At 44.3% G+C, this 15,000-nt stretch overlaps 1 protein-coding gene across 1 annotated transcript in view; it reads right to left on the bottom strand.

The window, feature by feature from the left end:
- Positions 1–7,828: 7,828 nt before the first annotated feature.
- The window catches only part of spon1b (spondin 1b), a 58,766-nt gene continuing 51,594 nt past the window's right edge, over positions 7,829–15,000 (bottom strand). Inside the window, exons 13-16 of the mRNA XM_080841646.1 lie at positions 14,491–14,658; positions 13,627–13,791; positions 13,104–13,388; positions 7,829–9,343 (exon numbers count right to left, since the gene is read on the bottom strand). Of these exons, the coding sequence (XP_080697772.1) occupies positions 9,174–9,343; positions 13,104–13,388; positions 13,627–13,791; positions 14,491–14,658 (788 nt within the window). The 3' untranslated portion in view covers positions 7,829–9,173. The remainder of the gene's footprint in view (positions 9,344–13,103; positions 13,389–13,626; positions 13,792–14,490; positions 14,659–15,000) is intronic.

The raw sequence follows: 15,000 nt of genomic DNA, 5'->3' as shown, positions 1-15,000 counted from the left end.
TTAACGTCGCTGTTTCCCAGGAGAGGTCAAGGCCCTATTGTTACTTTCTGTTTCTATAGTGACTGCAGCCTGTGCAGTCACATGCTGTCATGTTGAGCTGTGTGCAATGCGGGTAGAACAGGAGGTTTTAGCACAGCGTCAATCCGACAGTGATCATTTTAAATCCCACAGTGTGCAACAGCATCATTTATTTCTGTTTTGCTTTCCAAGCAAATGTCACAAGTCTCAATATTCTACATTTGTGTGTGAGTGTGAATTCCAAAGAATGTTACCCTCAAATAGTCCACGCAAATGATCAGCAGTTTACAAAATAAGAAAAGATGACAAGACCCACTATTGCTTATTACATTTGTTGGGCTAATAACAATCAAGGGAGTGTACGCATTCATAAAAAGTAAATTAGGGGATGTGTGATTCACTTTTTTTTCTAAACAAATGCTGCCTTTAGTTTTCATTTCCATGGCAACACGCTCCGTTATTCGCTGGCCTCACATAGACCTTTATTTAGGGGGCTACGTATATAGAGACTTCAGATTCCTCTGGAAGGAGAAAGAGAGAGGGAGAGAGAGAGAGGGAGAGAGAGAAAGGGAGAGAGAGAGAGGGAGAGAGAGAGACAGAGAGAGAGACAGAAGCGTAAAACTCACATCATGTCCCACTTACACCATCTGTATTACAATTATATCATGACCTGCACATGCTCCAGCTCATAAAAGATTCAACAATGAGTCAGATGAGCAAATTATTTTTTTCTCCACAACTACCTATTCAGAAGTCCTCTGCGGAAAGCAATGTTGATTATGATGTTTTAAACACCTCACGGCTGGGAGGAAACCAAATCCAATTTATTTACAATCGCAATATCCCTTGTCTCATATTGCCCTCACCCAAAGTACTTCATCTTGCATGATATCAAAGTTTCCGTCTCTGCACCAGCTTATTTCTCTCCTTGGTGTATCTAAGAGATCTCGGGATATGTCCGTCTGTCTAAAGGGCTGTGACAGTGAGCCAAGTCTAAGCCCTTGTGCTGAAGGTGTTATATCCCAGCAGTACTGTTAGGAGAGGAGAAGACAGAGAGAGAGAGAGAGAGAGAGAGAGAGAGAGAGAGCAGTGCTTCCAAAAAAGAGGAGCAAGTAGAGGGAATTCTGTGGCCATTGTTGGTTTTATTGTTGTGTTTACTCTCAGCCTGTTTTACCTTTATATCGGTGGTCTCTAGTGGGATGTGTCGTCAACAATAAACACGAGCTTGAGCTGATCACAAATGCAATGTTTTGCTCAGACAATGTTCACAGGGATTAAAGCAAAAAAAAATCATCTGACTGAAAAAAAAAAATCGGCCCTCATTTTGGGTCGTGGCTGCATACCGCCTCGATATTTGAACTTCACGTGGTCTATTATCACTTACTAGTTCAAAGCTAGGGCATAAAACCAATATTTTTTGCAAGACTTCACCATTCTTGTTAATGGGCTATAAATGACAAAATGATTTACTGAAATCCAGGGGCATTTAACAAAAAAATTGGGGGCACTTTTAGAAACTTGTGAAATAACATTTAACCTTTGTTCAAAATAATAAACACTTATTTAGGCTTACAGTATATGAATATGAACAATTGTCATCAAATGGCAATAATAAGACTATTAGGCATTAGTCTACAGATTCAAAGTGTTTTCTTAGATTTTTTGAACAAAAACCAAACAGACAACGTAAATTAGACAATAGTGTTCTTCTTTCTTTGTGGTTATTAGTTGTTATAGTAACAACAACTAATACAATCTTTTTAAAAGGTAAAAAAATGTTTTAAACAACTATTAACAATCATTTTTGTTTCTTTGTTTTTTAATAATAATAACACATTATATTTATGGATTTTTGTGTTACCTTTATTCATGTACCTACCATAGTAGGCCTACAGGAAATACAGATTAGACTAGTTAGCTAGTTTGCAAGCAAGCCTTTGTAGCCAACGTACTATCAGAGATAGCTAACGTTAACTAACTAACATTAAACTAGCTTAACCGAACTAAATCATTTCTAAAAGTATTATTACTAGTTATCATTCACCGTAGGTGATGCGTGTTGTTTGGCGCTTGGTGACGAAGTACCATGTATTTCTGAACGTTTTCGCTCCCCTTGATGGAGCCAGTAGAAGAATTTACCTGTGCTGGTTTGACAACGATTTGGGCAACTCGTTGTCCACAATTCCGACATGCCTTGAAAACAAAACCGGGTCTTTTTATCAACGTCGTCGTCATCCTCCACCACAAGCCAATCTAGCTTTCATTTTTGACAGTCGCTGGGTGTGTGAATTTTATCTTTTAGACCTGAGATGGTGACAGAGACTGCGCTGGTCCTCATCTCTCCTCACTCTCGCAGTCACAGGTCTGATTAGGAAGCGCTCCAAATGTGTTTTGTTAGAACGTTTGTTTCTTCACGCAACAGTCAAGGCGAAAATCAAAACACTAAATGGCAACTGACCGGGTCATATAGGCTACAATGTTTTTGACACGTTCATTATATAAGTATTACTCTCCTAGTAATTTTAGGGGCAAAATTATATTTCTTAGGGGTAGTTTTGCCCTTTGCTCTCGTGTGTTTCCGACGCTGAAATGTGCAAATCATATCAGTGTCTCATTTTTGGCCTTATGCGAGCCGAGTTGACGGAAATCCGTCATAGCGACGGAAAACTTTAATCCATGTGTTCATGGCTATCCTTTTAAGCAAAATATACCCGCCTGTCTCCTTTTCCCACAGCCTAGGGACCACCACTGAAGCCAGGCATCCACTGTAGTCAAGGGAGAAAGCCAATGGTACAGAAGCGGTCCATTAGACATTTATGAGCTGACGACAGTGACATCCAGACACAGAGTGGTGAAAGAGAGTAGGCTGTCTTTCCTTTACTTCCGCTGGACTGTTCACAGATAAAACTTTTATAGAGGGGAATACCCTGCCCAGTGCTCTAATATGGTGTCAGTTCAACACTCAACACAAGCCAGGGGGAGGCCTGTGCACAAATACATAGTCTCACATACCCATGTTTGCACATGCACAAAGTCCACGCTAAAAGAAGACAGCTTGCCTGAGGCATACGTAAGACTCCAGCACTGTGTGGATATACCCCGGTCTTCACGATCATGTGGCGCCACAACAATGTGGGTTGCTAAACCAAGAACCGATGTGATAGTTAGGCTCTTTCTCTGATCATCTCTCTGCCAGCTATCATTCCCTGTCACACTCATCTAACAACTCAGTGTAAAGTCTGCAGCTTGTCGTTTGTGTCAAAGGTGCTTACATCTCAATGTTTCTACCAGTGCCCTACAAGATTATACAACACACACTGCACCGCATCTAATCACATTATGTTTCCTTTAATCCATCTTCAGAATCAAAATGTCCAAGTCTATATATGCAGACAACCATGCAAATATGGGTTGGCTTTTTTAAAACTAATAAAACCTTGACTACAGATGACTCTATGTTAAACATTATGAGAACAGCAGAGCTCCAGGTGCATTGAGCCCATTAAAATCATATTCCTACACAATAATACAAGCTGTATGGAGCTAACTTTGAAGTAACTAGGGCATCAGCGAGGCCCATTACTGAAGATTGCTGTGCATGCATAAGAATAAATGAATATAATAAGATTGTTGTCTGAACGAAAGGGGATAATTTGTTCAAGGCACGTATGCCCTTCTCACTGTCTGTCTATCTATCTTTGTCTATTTCAGACCTGGTATAACTGCTCTCCTATACTAGGAGCATAGAGTCATGAGATGTTTTACTTTTGGGATATTCTAACACACAATCCTCCCTCCTTTCATAAAATTAAGTGGTGAGGAAAGTGCAAAAAAATAGCTTCATCTTGAGTGGTTTGGTGAATTGAGTAGCTATGCGTGATTTTTTGAAAGGGCATCACATACTGCATATATAGTTTTCTTCTATAAACTTTGTCTTCCTTAACTCTTTTTGAAATGCTAATACTCAAGACGTTCAGTTAACACGTGCCATCATGAGATGTATTTTCGTCCAGTGACCTTTCAGCTCTAGACGATGACAGACACATTTCTCCTATGGAACCGCTAACAGACTGTTGCAGTGTCTACAGCCATGTCTGGCCACTCTATTGACTGGTCCATCTGGCTTACCAAATTATAAAAGATCACCTACCCTCCGCAACATTCAGCACGACCATAGGCCTGTGCACTGGAGCGGAGGGGGGTGGAGGCTGTGTTCAATCTCGGCTCGGTAGGGGTCTAGAATGACTTCTCTCCGCAGAGCGCAGTTCATTAGGGCTGGCCTTGCCTTTCCTCGCCTCATGTCTGTTGTATGAGATCATTTGTGTGCAGTGTAGAAGCCATTGATCACCCTGGAGGAGATTAAAGCTGGGCTGTGAAGGAGGTGGGGTCCCATCCCTGCATCACAGGTTCAATGGCTGATGAATTGGAGGTATGCATGTGGCAGTGTGTGTGGGGGGGGGGGGGATTATTATTTGTCATGGGGACCAAGGTTCTTGATTAAAATCTTCCCAGGATTCCAGCAGTGTGGTGCACAATTATTACTCTTGTATAAGTTCCTCTCTTAAGGGACGACATTGTCTCGCACTTGAGAATTTTACGACACCATGCTTATAGATTCAGACCATGAAAGAACACCCTGGGAAAGGTGCAACACAGTGAGTAAACAGTTTCTTAGACTATACAGTCTTTTTGATTTCATGCAGTGCATAAAATCAAAGACCAAGTTCAAGAACATACAGTATTTTATACCTGGTTGTCCCAGCAACAAGAGTAAGTTGATCTTTTGGATATTGATATACTATAATGGTTTGTTTATGCTTTTGAGTGCCTATGTCATTTGACATAGAGAGCATGTGCGTATATACAGCCGCGGAAAAAATTAAGAGACCACTTCAAAATGATCAGTTTCTCTGGTTTTACTATTTATTGGTATGTGTTAAAGTAAAATGTACATTTTTGTTTTATTCTATAACCTACTGGCAACATTCCTACCAAATTTCAAATAAAAATATTGTCATTTAGATCATTTATTTGCAGAAAAATGACAATTGGTCAAAATAGCAAAAAAGATGCAGTGTCTTCAGATCTCGAATAATGCAAAGAAAACAAGCTCATATTCATTTTTAAACTACACAATACTAATGCTTTAACTTAGGAAGAGTTCAGAAATCAATATTTGGTGGAATAACTTTGATTTAAAATCACAACTTTCATGTGTCTTGGCATGCTCTCCACCAGTCTTTCACATTGCCGTTGGGTGACTTTATGCTACTCCCTGCGCAAGAATTCAAGCAGCTCGGCTTCTTTTCATGGCTTGTGACCATCCATCTTCCTCTTGATCACATTTCAGAGTTTTTTTTATGGGATTCAGGTCTTGAAATTGGGCTGGCCATGACAGGGTCCTGATCTGGTGATAATCCATCCACACCTTTACTGGCCTGGCTGTGTGGCATGGAGCATTGCCCTGCTGGAAAAAACACTTCTCAGAGTTGGGGAACATTGTCAGAGCAAAAGGAAGCAAGTTTTTCTTCCGGGACAACGTTGTACTTTGCCTGGCTGAGGTTTGTAAAAGACCATAAGGATTGAACCAAAGCCGACTGGAGGGTCTCCTAGTTCGTCTTCTCTGATGAGTCCAATTTCACAGTAGGTGCAAGACTCTGTGGCTTGTAGGCCTCTCCAGGTCTCCGTCTAACCATCAGACGACCATGTGTTGGGCAAAGCTGAAAATTGGACTCATCAGAGAAGACGAACTAGGAGACCCTCCAGTCGGCTTTGGTTCAATCCTTATGGTCTTTTACAAACCTCAGCCAGGCAAAGTACAACATGCCACACAGCCAGGCCAGTAAAGGTGTGGATGGAGTATCACCAGATCAGGACCCTGTCATGGCCAGCCCAATTTCAAGACCTGAATCCCATAAAAAAAACTCTGGGCTGCAGAGGCCTGTAAAGCGCACAGCTAACGATGCAGCCATTAAAAGCTCAAGGCTCCGCGCTGCCTATGAGGATCAGGAGGTGAGAACTCTACTTAGCATGCATGGAGATGTATGCACGGGGGCGCTGACTTTGAAACAGAGCGTGCGTCTGTTCAAACACGAGGTCACGGTCAGGTCCCGGAGATGAGGAGGAGGACGGGGAGGGAGGAGGCAAGGGATAGATTGCGAGAGAAAGAAAGAAAGACAGGAAGAAAGACAGGAAGGAAGGAGGAGGAGGAGGGGTGGGAGGATGGGCAGAGAGGAGGAAACGAGAGATAGAGTGAGAGGAACGCAAGGCTATGCCTCCAGCAAGTGGAGGACTGCTCAAGTCACTCTTGACATTGATTGCTCAACAACATGCCGTGCTTGGCACATTCACAGCGGATCTTTCTGTGCCTGGCAAAGGCCTTGGCAAGCACACCCACAGCAGAGTAGGGCAGAGGAGAGCCAGGCATGGCCTGACCGGTGAAGCTCCCACGCCTGGCTGATACAGCACAGGGACTGGACTCTCCAGGGAGGGCATTCTTGTCAACAACTGTCATTTCGCTTAAGTGAAGAGATACAGTGATGAGCCTGTGCTACTGAGAGCTGTGCTGCACAATTCATCTCACTCCCGCTCCATCCACTCTGCTCCAACCCCCTCTGAGCCATCACCGTCGATATTTCAAGTCAGTGTCAGCGGAAAGCTCTATTTCGAGTGGATCTTTCATGATTAAACTTTGTGTAGGCTTGCAGTGGTTGCTATGGCTACTATGCCGGTGAATAATGCCGGAATGTTTACTTCTTAATTAGGTCAATTTTCTTTGTTGTTCAGGGACACCAGAGGTGCTCTCTTTCTATTGTGTTGACTTGGCTTGCTGCATTTGTGGAAAGGTTACCAGTGCACATGATGGTTGCAAAGGTTAGACGTTCCGATTTACAGAAGATGTTCATCATAAAAGAAGAGAATATATGAGCCCGCATCCATTCAGTAATTCATTTATCCATTTTTATGAATATATTTATGCAGATATTGAATGAAGGTTCTCATTTGAAAGCCAGATGTGTTCCAAGAATACATTAGAAAATATGGCAAATCTGCTCCTAATCAATGTTGCAAAATAAATTCACAGCTGAACATAAAGACCAGCCACTGGGAAATCAAAGGGGCTAAGCCCCATCAACTAAATATCAGGTAAACATGCAACTGCTTCCATTAAGACAGCAGTCACACCAAACCCAGGATTGATGATTTTTCTAATTAAAGCTCTTATTGTGTTAGTTGAGTGAACAGTGCATTAGAGAAAATCGATTTCTGCCGCATTATTTCCATATGAAAAGGGCACAACACTTTAGAACAATGACAGCTTCTAATTGAGAGAAAACCAGAAGATAGAAGCCTAGTGATTGCTTGGCCAGAAACGTATATTTGGCAACAACTGTAACATGCAAGTGAAACTATGCTTATAACCTTATACCTACAGTGAGTGTCTGTCTAAGTGTCTTGACAAAACGAAGAGGACTCAAACTCAAATACATACGATACTGTGTCACAATATGTTCATTAGAAATAAATCTAAGGTATGACCTCCCTCTAGTGGTAAAGTACTTCTGTAACGTGGGCTGTTACTGCTACAGTACTTGTCAGTTTGGTCTCATAGTGATAGTCAAATAGCACCCCCAAGTGGAATTATATTGATATGAAAAATCAGACAAAGCATATTTGGCACGTTTACTTTTATTGTAAAGGTGATTTATTCCAAAATGGTAACTTACTGTTGAGAGGAGAGAGACAGACTCAGAGAAACAGCATGATGAGAATGAGAGAGAGAGAGAGAGAGAGAGAGGGGGAGAGAGAGAGAGATGAGAGGAAAGATAAAGAAATAAAACATCTACATGACTTTGGCAAGAGCGTTGAGTGACATGTATCAAAATTTATACAGAAAGTAACGAAATCTCTAATGTGACACATGAACCCCTAACCTTAGTAAACAACTGTTTAGCCTCTATACTTGCATGGAATAAAAAGTAACAACAGATTCTGACCTAGAAAAGGATACAGAGGTTCATAAAAAAACCTGGAATGATTACTCACCTGTGCTTTCTGTTCAGGAATGTAAATTTGAACCAGACACAGGCCATAGTATTTTCTATATATCTTATCTTAAGGTTAATTCAATGATACTTCATTATAATAAACTGACACTAGTCAGCAAAAGATCCGTACTGTATATGTGACAGAACTACCTTTTAAACAATGAAGGGGAGAAAAAAAATCAATTGTTCTCAACACGACTTGGATTCAGGAGCTTGGATTCAGATCAATCATGTATTGATCCTGGGTGACCCAACTTGATAACACTCAAAACAGGCATTTTTGGACTTTTTTAACACACACACACATGCGTGCACAGGCACGAATGCACACACACACACACACACACACACACACACACACACACACACACACACACACACACACACACACCCTGTGAGAGAGAAAAACACTGGAGGTAAACTCAATTGAATTGCAAATCCTGGGTGTCTGCCCTTGACAGAGAGCAGCCGCTGGCATTTGCTCTTGTCTTCAAGCTTTTTGCTTAAAAAAAAAATAAATGGACACCTCACACCTACCATGTGAGTTGTGTCTAGAAGGGGTGAGGTCCTCCAGAAAGAAACAGCCCAACTTTTAACAGTGACGCAAGCTATCCAAGTTGTCAGGGACTGAACCAAGTACAGGCGAATCATTGTTTTGAAATGCTTTTTAAAAAAACACCTGTCAAGGATCTGCCCATTGATTTGACGTGGCTTATCAGTTATAGCATCGGTTATATAGTAAAATGTATACACGTGATATCTTTATCTAATGAGGAAGGCATCTAATTTACTGAGACTAATAACTGGTGCCAGTCTAGTCAGCTTACATTGCAGTGATCCTCTAACAATAAACAAACAAACAAACAAATAAACAAACAGGAAAAATCTAATAAAGACCTCTTCAGAGGAGCATAACTCTTCTGTCCTGTGTCTTAAGATCCTGCTGTCTTAAGTCACTGCAGTCCACCTAGGTTTACCACTTTTACAAATAAAATCTGATCTTCGACAGCTCAATGAAAACCCTCCGGCTGTCAGTATTTTCAAAAAACAAGAAAAACAACAAATAGCACCCCCTATCTACCAACCAAGCAAACAGCACCGTCACATTTAGCTATAGCAAGTCTGCACGTTGCAGGCGCGGAGCTCCTTGCGGTCCTTGCAGGCGTTGGTCTGGGCGCTCTTGGCCTTTTTCTTGGCGCTCATGAAGCGCTCCTGGATGCCCCCGCCACACGACTTGCTGCACTCCGTCCAGCTGGACCAGGAGCGCATTTTGCAACCTGTCGCACCAGGGGAGAACGGAGGTGAAGAGTTTTTAGGAGATGGACATTTAAGGAGGTGAAATAGCTAACATCCTCTTAGTTCCCTTACCTTTAATGTCAATATGGTGCCTAAATGAGATGATGCCACTATGTAAAAACATGTCACTATGGTGCCAAAATAAGATAAATAATGGTGTGTACTGCTCTGTTTCCAGATGTGGATGCTACCTGTTGAGCCACTGTTAACATGTCGTGTTTTCTTTAAGAAAAAGTTCTTTCTTCCTAAATTAGTAAATCCAGAAGGCAAGCTATGACTTCTAGATCCTGGGCTTTAAGGTTACACTTGCACTAATGAAATTATGGGCTTCTCTGTGCCATGCGATGTTCCGTACACAGTGGACCATGACTGGTTCATCTGGAGGATTAAGCGCTACAGCCTCTTCCCTTAGACGCCACAGATGTGCGGGGCAGTGGCTTGGGGCCGGATGGCTCCTGGTGAGAACGGCTGACTGACCGCAGTGAGAGCGAGCGACTTTGCTGAAACAGGATGTGAGGCTTGATTTATCTGTGAGCCCATCCAAGGGGACGAAGGGAGGGATGGAGAGAGGGAGAGAGAGAGTGAGAGAGAGATGGGGGAATGGAGAGAGGGAGAGAGAGAGAGAGGGACGGAGAGAGGGAAAGAGAGAGGGATGGAGAGAGGGAGAGAGAGGGAGGGATGGAGAGAGGGAGATAGAGAGAGAGGGATGGAGAAAGGGAGAAAGGAAGAGAGGGAGAGAGAGAGAGGGGGATGGATTGAGAGAGGGAGAGCGAAGAAAGGGAGGGATGGAGAAAGGGAGAGAGGGAGGGATGGCGAGAGGGAGATAGGGAGAGAGGGAAGGGGATGGCCTTAACCGAGCTACTGAGTGTCCTCTCAGCACTGGAAGGCCGGTGCTGACCAGTAAGCACATTAGTGACATGCTGAGGAATCATGGGTGGGCCGGGCTGCTATGGAGGAGCGCTGCAGTTCCAGCCTCGTGGGTGAGATGCTCCATGGCCCCCGAGACGGCCGGCTGCGCCCGTCAAGGAGCCCTCTCCTGACCCTGGAACAGTGTGTGCATTCATCACTGTCTCCCTCTCATTAACTCGGGGTTACGGACGGGGTGTTCTCTCTGAGACGGAGAGGCTCGGGGTACGCAGTCCCGGCACAATGTGTTTCTCTCTCTCTCTCTCTCTCTACCTGTGAGCTCGCGACAGGACAGCCATCTGCAAGAGAGCGCCGCATCACTTCATCACGCTGACAGGCCACTTTAATGCACTCTCTCTTTTTCTCTTTTCTCTGTCTTTCTTTCTTCCTCCATCCTTCTCTATCTGTCTTACACTCGTTCCTAATCTAAGCCCTCCCTGTGTGTGGCAGCACTCTACTCTTACACTCATAATTTCAGCATGAATTGACTTCTTTTGTTATGATGTGGTTGGGGTACATTTATATATCGCATTGGCCTTGAACTATCAAGGATGACCATAGGCCCAGACCCCAGAGACATACAGGTTTGGCACAGATAGCCTCTCCTTGCAGCTATTGAATCTGGAGGGCAAGCAGAAACCGGCTGATGTCTGACTGGGCACTTCAGCAGCGTTCCAGCCAGACACCTCATGTGTAATTCATTCCGATGTATTGAGCAAAAGGACAATAGTGATTAGGGCTGTTGAGGAGGGCATTAGCCTGCTCCGCCTCCCTTTGGTCAGCTTTAGTCTGGCTGGGTGTGTGTGTGGGTCAGTGGCGGCTGGTGGTTTTTAAAGTGAGGGAGGAAGGACTGCGCGCTGGTTGCCATTGGCCCATTTGTACTGTTGGTGGGTACTGTTGAGACTCAAGTTGTTTCAGGGTGTTTTGGTGAACTACAGCACAAAATAGCCGGGAGGGATAATTTTGTGAATAAAATTGATAAATTCACCAGTGGCAGCATTGTACTTTGAAAGCTGGTGGGTAGCATGTCTTTGATGGACTAGTCCAGGCCAGAAGGAAAGGATGCAAAGGCAATTAGTCAAATCAGGACTACTCTTGATTTGTAAAACTAAATAAAAGATTCTGGGCCAATCATTGGGCCTATTTTTTCCACTCAATGACTGAAGCTATTGGTTGTAATATGTCTGATTATTTTCAGCTACAATTGTTTTAAGAAGAATGAAGACACAAGACCATAATTGATGCCATTTCAAATGCATCATGCTCTGAATCATTCACTTACATCCTTTTTCTCAAGTATTATTGGCTAGAAAAACGGCGTTCCTGAAATGTACCGTGGTCATCAACATAGCGCAAGATGACAGACAGCTGAGAATGACAGCTAATGTCTGTGGTCTCGTCAATTTGCCAGGAAAAGAAGTGTGCCCTGTTAAGTTCCTTTTCTAGCTCTGTTTCAATCGAATGGTGAATGGCTGCAATTAGATCGTTCTGGATTGTTTTTGACATGCCTGTGAGAAGACGGTGGAGCTTTCCAGATGTTCTGCCAGAACACGGTCATACTTCGCTATCACCTCCGCAAGTTCCCTGTAATTGCCCTTGTTGTCAGAATTTTCCCCTTCGTTATGCCCCCTGAAAGACAACTCTAGCATGCCTAGGTAAGCCGTTGCATCTAACAGACGTTTTACCACCTCCCTATTGCCACGCACTTTAGCGTTGTGCTGTTGAATTTGCAGCCGCACACCCTCATCCACTAACCGCTCTATAGGCATGGTGCCGCCTAGCAATGAAAGGCGGATAGCAGCACCAACGTGGTCTTGACATTTGTCGTGGCGCTTGGTTGCCCTGTCAATATTTTTTATATCAGTAAATCCATGAACAGACCACGTTGGAGACATTCATTAGTAAACAGGGCCAGCAATATAACCGATTGTTGGTAATGCTACCAGTCACCCACGAGTAGCCTACCTAGCAAACCATGTAGCACTCACGACACTGACTCTGCCGTTGCTTTTGGTGATTTCAATCTTTGGAATTGGTCTACCTGTAGCTTTAATGGCCAACTTGTCATTGTAACTCACCCCATGGAATGGTTTCTGTAATAAAACATGAACAATGTCCTCGGTTTCCATAGTTTACTTTATTTGCTAATTTGCTAATGTGTTCTCATTATTAAAATGATCAGATATTCTTGCTTAACTGTGTCTCTTAGACTGAGCAAATTATCTTTCGTAGCCTAGATTTGAGGGGATAACCCCACCCACCATATCCAGGGCCTCTGCTTATTGGTTTATAGCGCAGACGTGACTCCAGCCTATTCGTTAATAGATTTTAGCGCTATCCAGACCCCTAAACTAGTCACACCCTCTCAGAGGAGGATCGTCCTCCTCTCTGCCATTGAAGTCAACGCATTCCACGAGCCGCCAGCGCAGGCAGAGAAATGAATGGGAGTCAATGGAGGGTAGAGGGAGGAAGGTCCTCCGGCAGTAATTTTCGATAGCGATAGGGGGTGCTAATGTCATCTTTACCCAGGGAAACTAACATTACATATACAAAGGTATTAAAGTAGTCCTATTTAAGGGTTTTAATTAATCACAGTAGTCTGGGCAAAGTACACTTTTTATTCTCAAAATGTTAAGGAGGATCTTCCTCCCTCTCCTCAATGGAGAAGCCTCCACTGTGGGTATGTGTGTGTGTGTGTGTGTGTATGGTGTGTGTGTGTGTGTTTGTGTGAGTGTGTGTGTGTGTGTGTGTGTGTGTGTGTGTGTGTGTGTGTGTGTGTGTGAGTGTGTGTGGGTGTGTGCGGGTGTGTGTGTAGGTGTGCGCTGCAACACTGACCTCCTGCCGGGTCCTCCACAAGGGGGTGTCTGCCGGGCCTGCCTCTCCGCCTCTCCTGGCCCCTGGCGTCGGCGCGCTGCTGCTGCTGCTTCTGCTTCTGCTTCTTGCTGGGGCCCTTCTTGCACTTGCGGACCTTGCACTTCTTCCGCTGGACTGTCTCAGGGCAGGGGGCGCCGCCGAACTGGGCCTCCAGCTTGATCATGCGCGAGCGGATGGTGTGGCCCTTGCCGCACGACTTGTTGCACTCTGACCACTCGGACCACTCGGAGAGCATGCAGTCGGACGCTGGGCAACAGGGAGAAAAGATACAGGTGTGAGGAGAGAAACATATGGGAATTGTGCCTTTACTGACTTGAAGACATTGATTTTGCAGCCTTTGACATAAATGGCAGAAATAGCCCAGGGGAGGTTAGTGTGCAGGTTTGACTTTGGATGTGTGCATGGCAGTGTAAAGGTGAATGTGTGTGTGTGTGTGTGGGGTGTGTGTGTGTGTGTGTGTGGGTGTGTTACACCAGTTACTCACGGCACTCAGGCAGCATACACTTCTCCACCTCCTCCAGCTCTTCGGGACACTCTCCCGGTTGCACCGGCGACTTGAACATGCGCTGGCGGGTGCGCATGCCCATGCCACACGTGGAGCTGCACGCGCTCCAGTCCGACCAGGGCGACAGCATGCAGGGGATGGAGTCTGCAGACACCAACCACACACACACCACAGAGATCACGGCACACTTCATAGATGGAGGCGCTGTGATTCCGTACACAGATTTGTCCAAACACTTATGTTCAGCACATAAGACAGTTTACAACAATGCAGTTTGTGAACGTCCGGAAAAGGGTTTAATCAAGCAATCAACTCAATGGCAACAGCATTCAACACACAGGTCTGAGGTGCGAAAAGAAAATCAATACTGCATATCTAATTAGGGCCTCTGTTTCAACTACTTATTTTACAGACTTTGCTCTAAATCATAATGAGCTCGCTCATAAAGCCAGTAATGGTGGGAGATTAGTAGTGGTTGTTTATGCATTGTATTGATCAGACAGTTTTAGGGAAGGTCATAATGAACTTAAGGCAGGCACAACTGATGGTGAGTGCTTTCCCATGACTTTATCAGAGCTGCCACTCTGCTCCACTGCGTCAACCAAATGGATACAGATAGACCTGGGTCATCCATGCAGCACTCACAACATCGCCATTTGCTTTGTCTGTCATATTTCTGGACCGCAACTGCTACTATATGTCTTAGTTATGACTATGTCAAGAGCTGTTTGGATATTTAAGAATCAAGTGAATCATTGTATTACAGGGTCTTAATTTTCAATCTAAGAGGTTAGGGGATTTGGTATGTGTGTGTGTGCGTGGGGGGTGGGGGCATGAACTTACGGCACTCTGGCATCATGCACTTGTCCACCTCCTCCAGCTGGACGTGGCACAGTGAGCCATCTGAGGGGGGCATCTTGACCATGCGCTGACGCGATTTCATGCCCATCCCGCAGGTGGCGCTGCAGGGCTCCCACTCACCCCACTCTGTCACCACACAGCTGCTGGGTGCTGCAAGAGGGCAGAGAGGAAGGCTTTTCAGCCACAGAACTCCGTGCTTTGTCAGAGCTGCACTCATAACCTTATCTGTGTCTTAGGCATCTCAGTAGACAGAGCATTACTCAGTGCACTTAAGGTACCATGCTGACTAATATGGAAATATATGCTTTGTGCAATGAAGATAAGGATGTCTTTCATATGGATTACTGAATATGAAATCATAGAGCTACACACACACACACACACATTAACACACACACACACACACACACACACACACACACACACACACACACACACACACACACACACACACACACACACAACACACACACACACACACACACACACACA

Source organism: Sprattus sprattus (assembly GCF_963457725.1).
Source record: "Sprattus sprattus genome assembly, chromosome: 7".
Taxonomy (NCBI): Eukaryota; Metazoa; Chordata; class Actinopteri; order Clupeiformes; family Clupeidae; genus Sprattus; species Sprattus sprattus.
The sequence above is the reverse complement of the archived record's forward strand: the minus strand, read 5'-3'. Positions and strand labels throughout refer to the sequence as shown.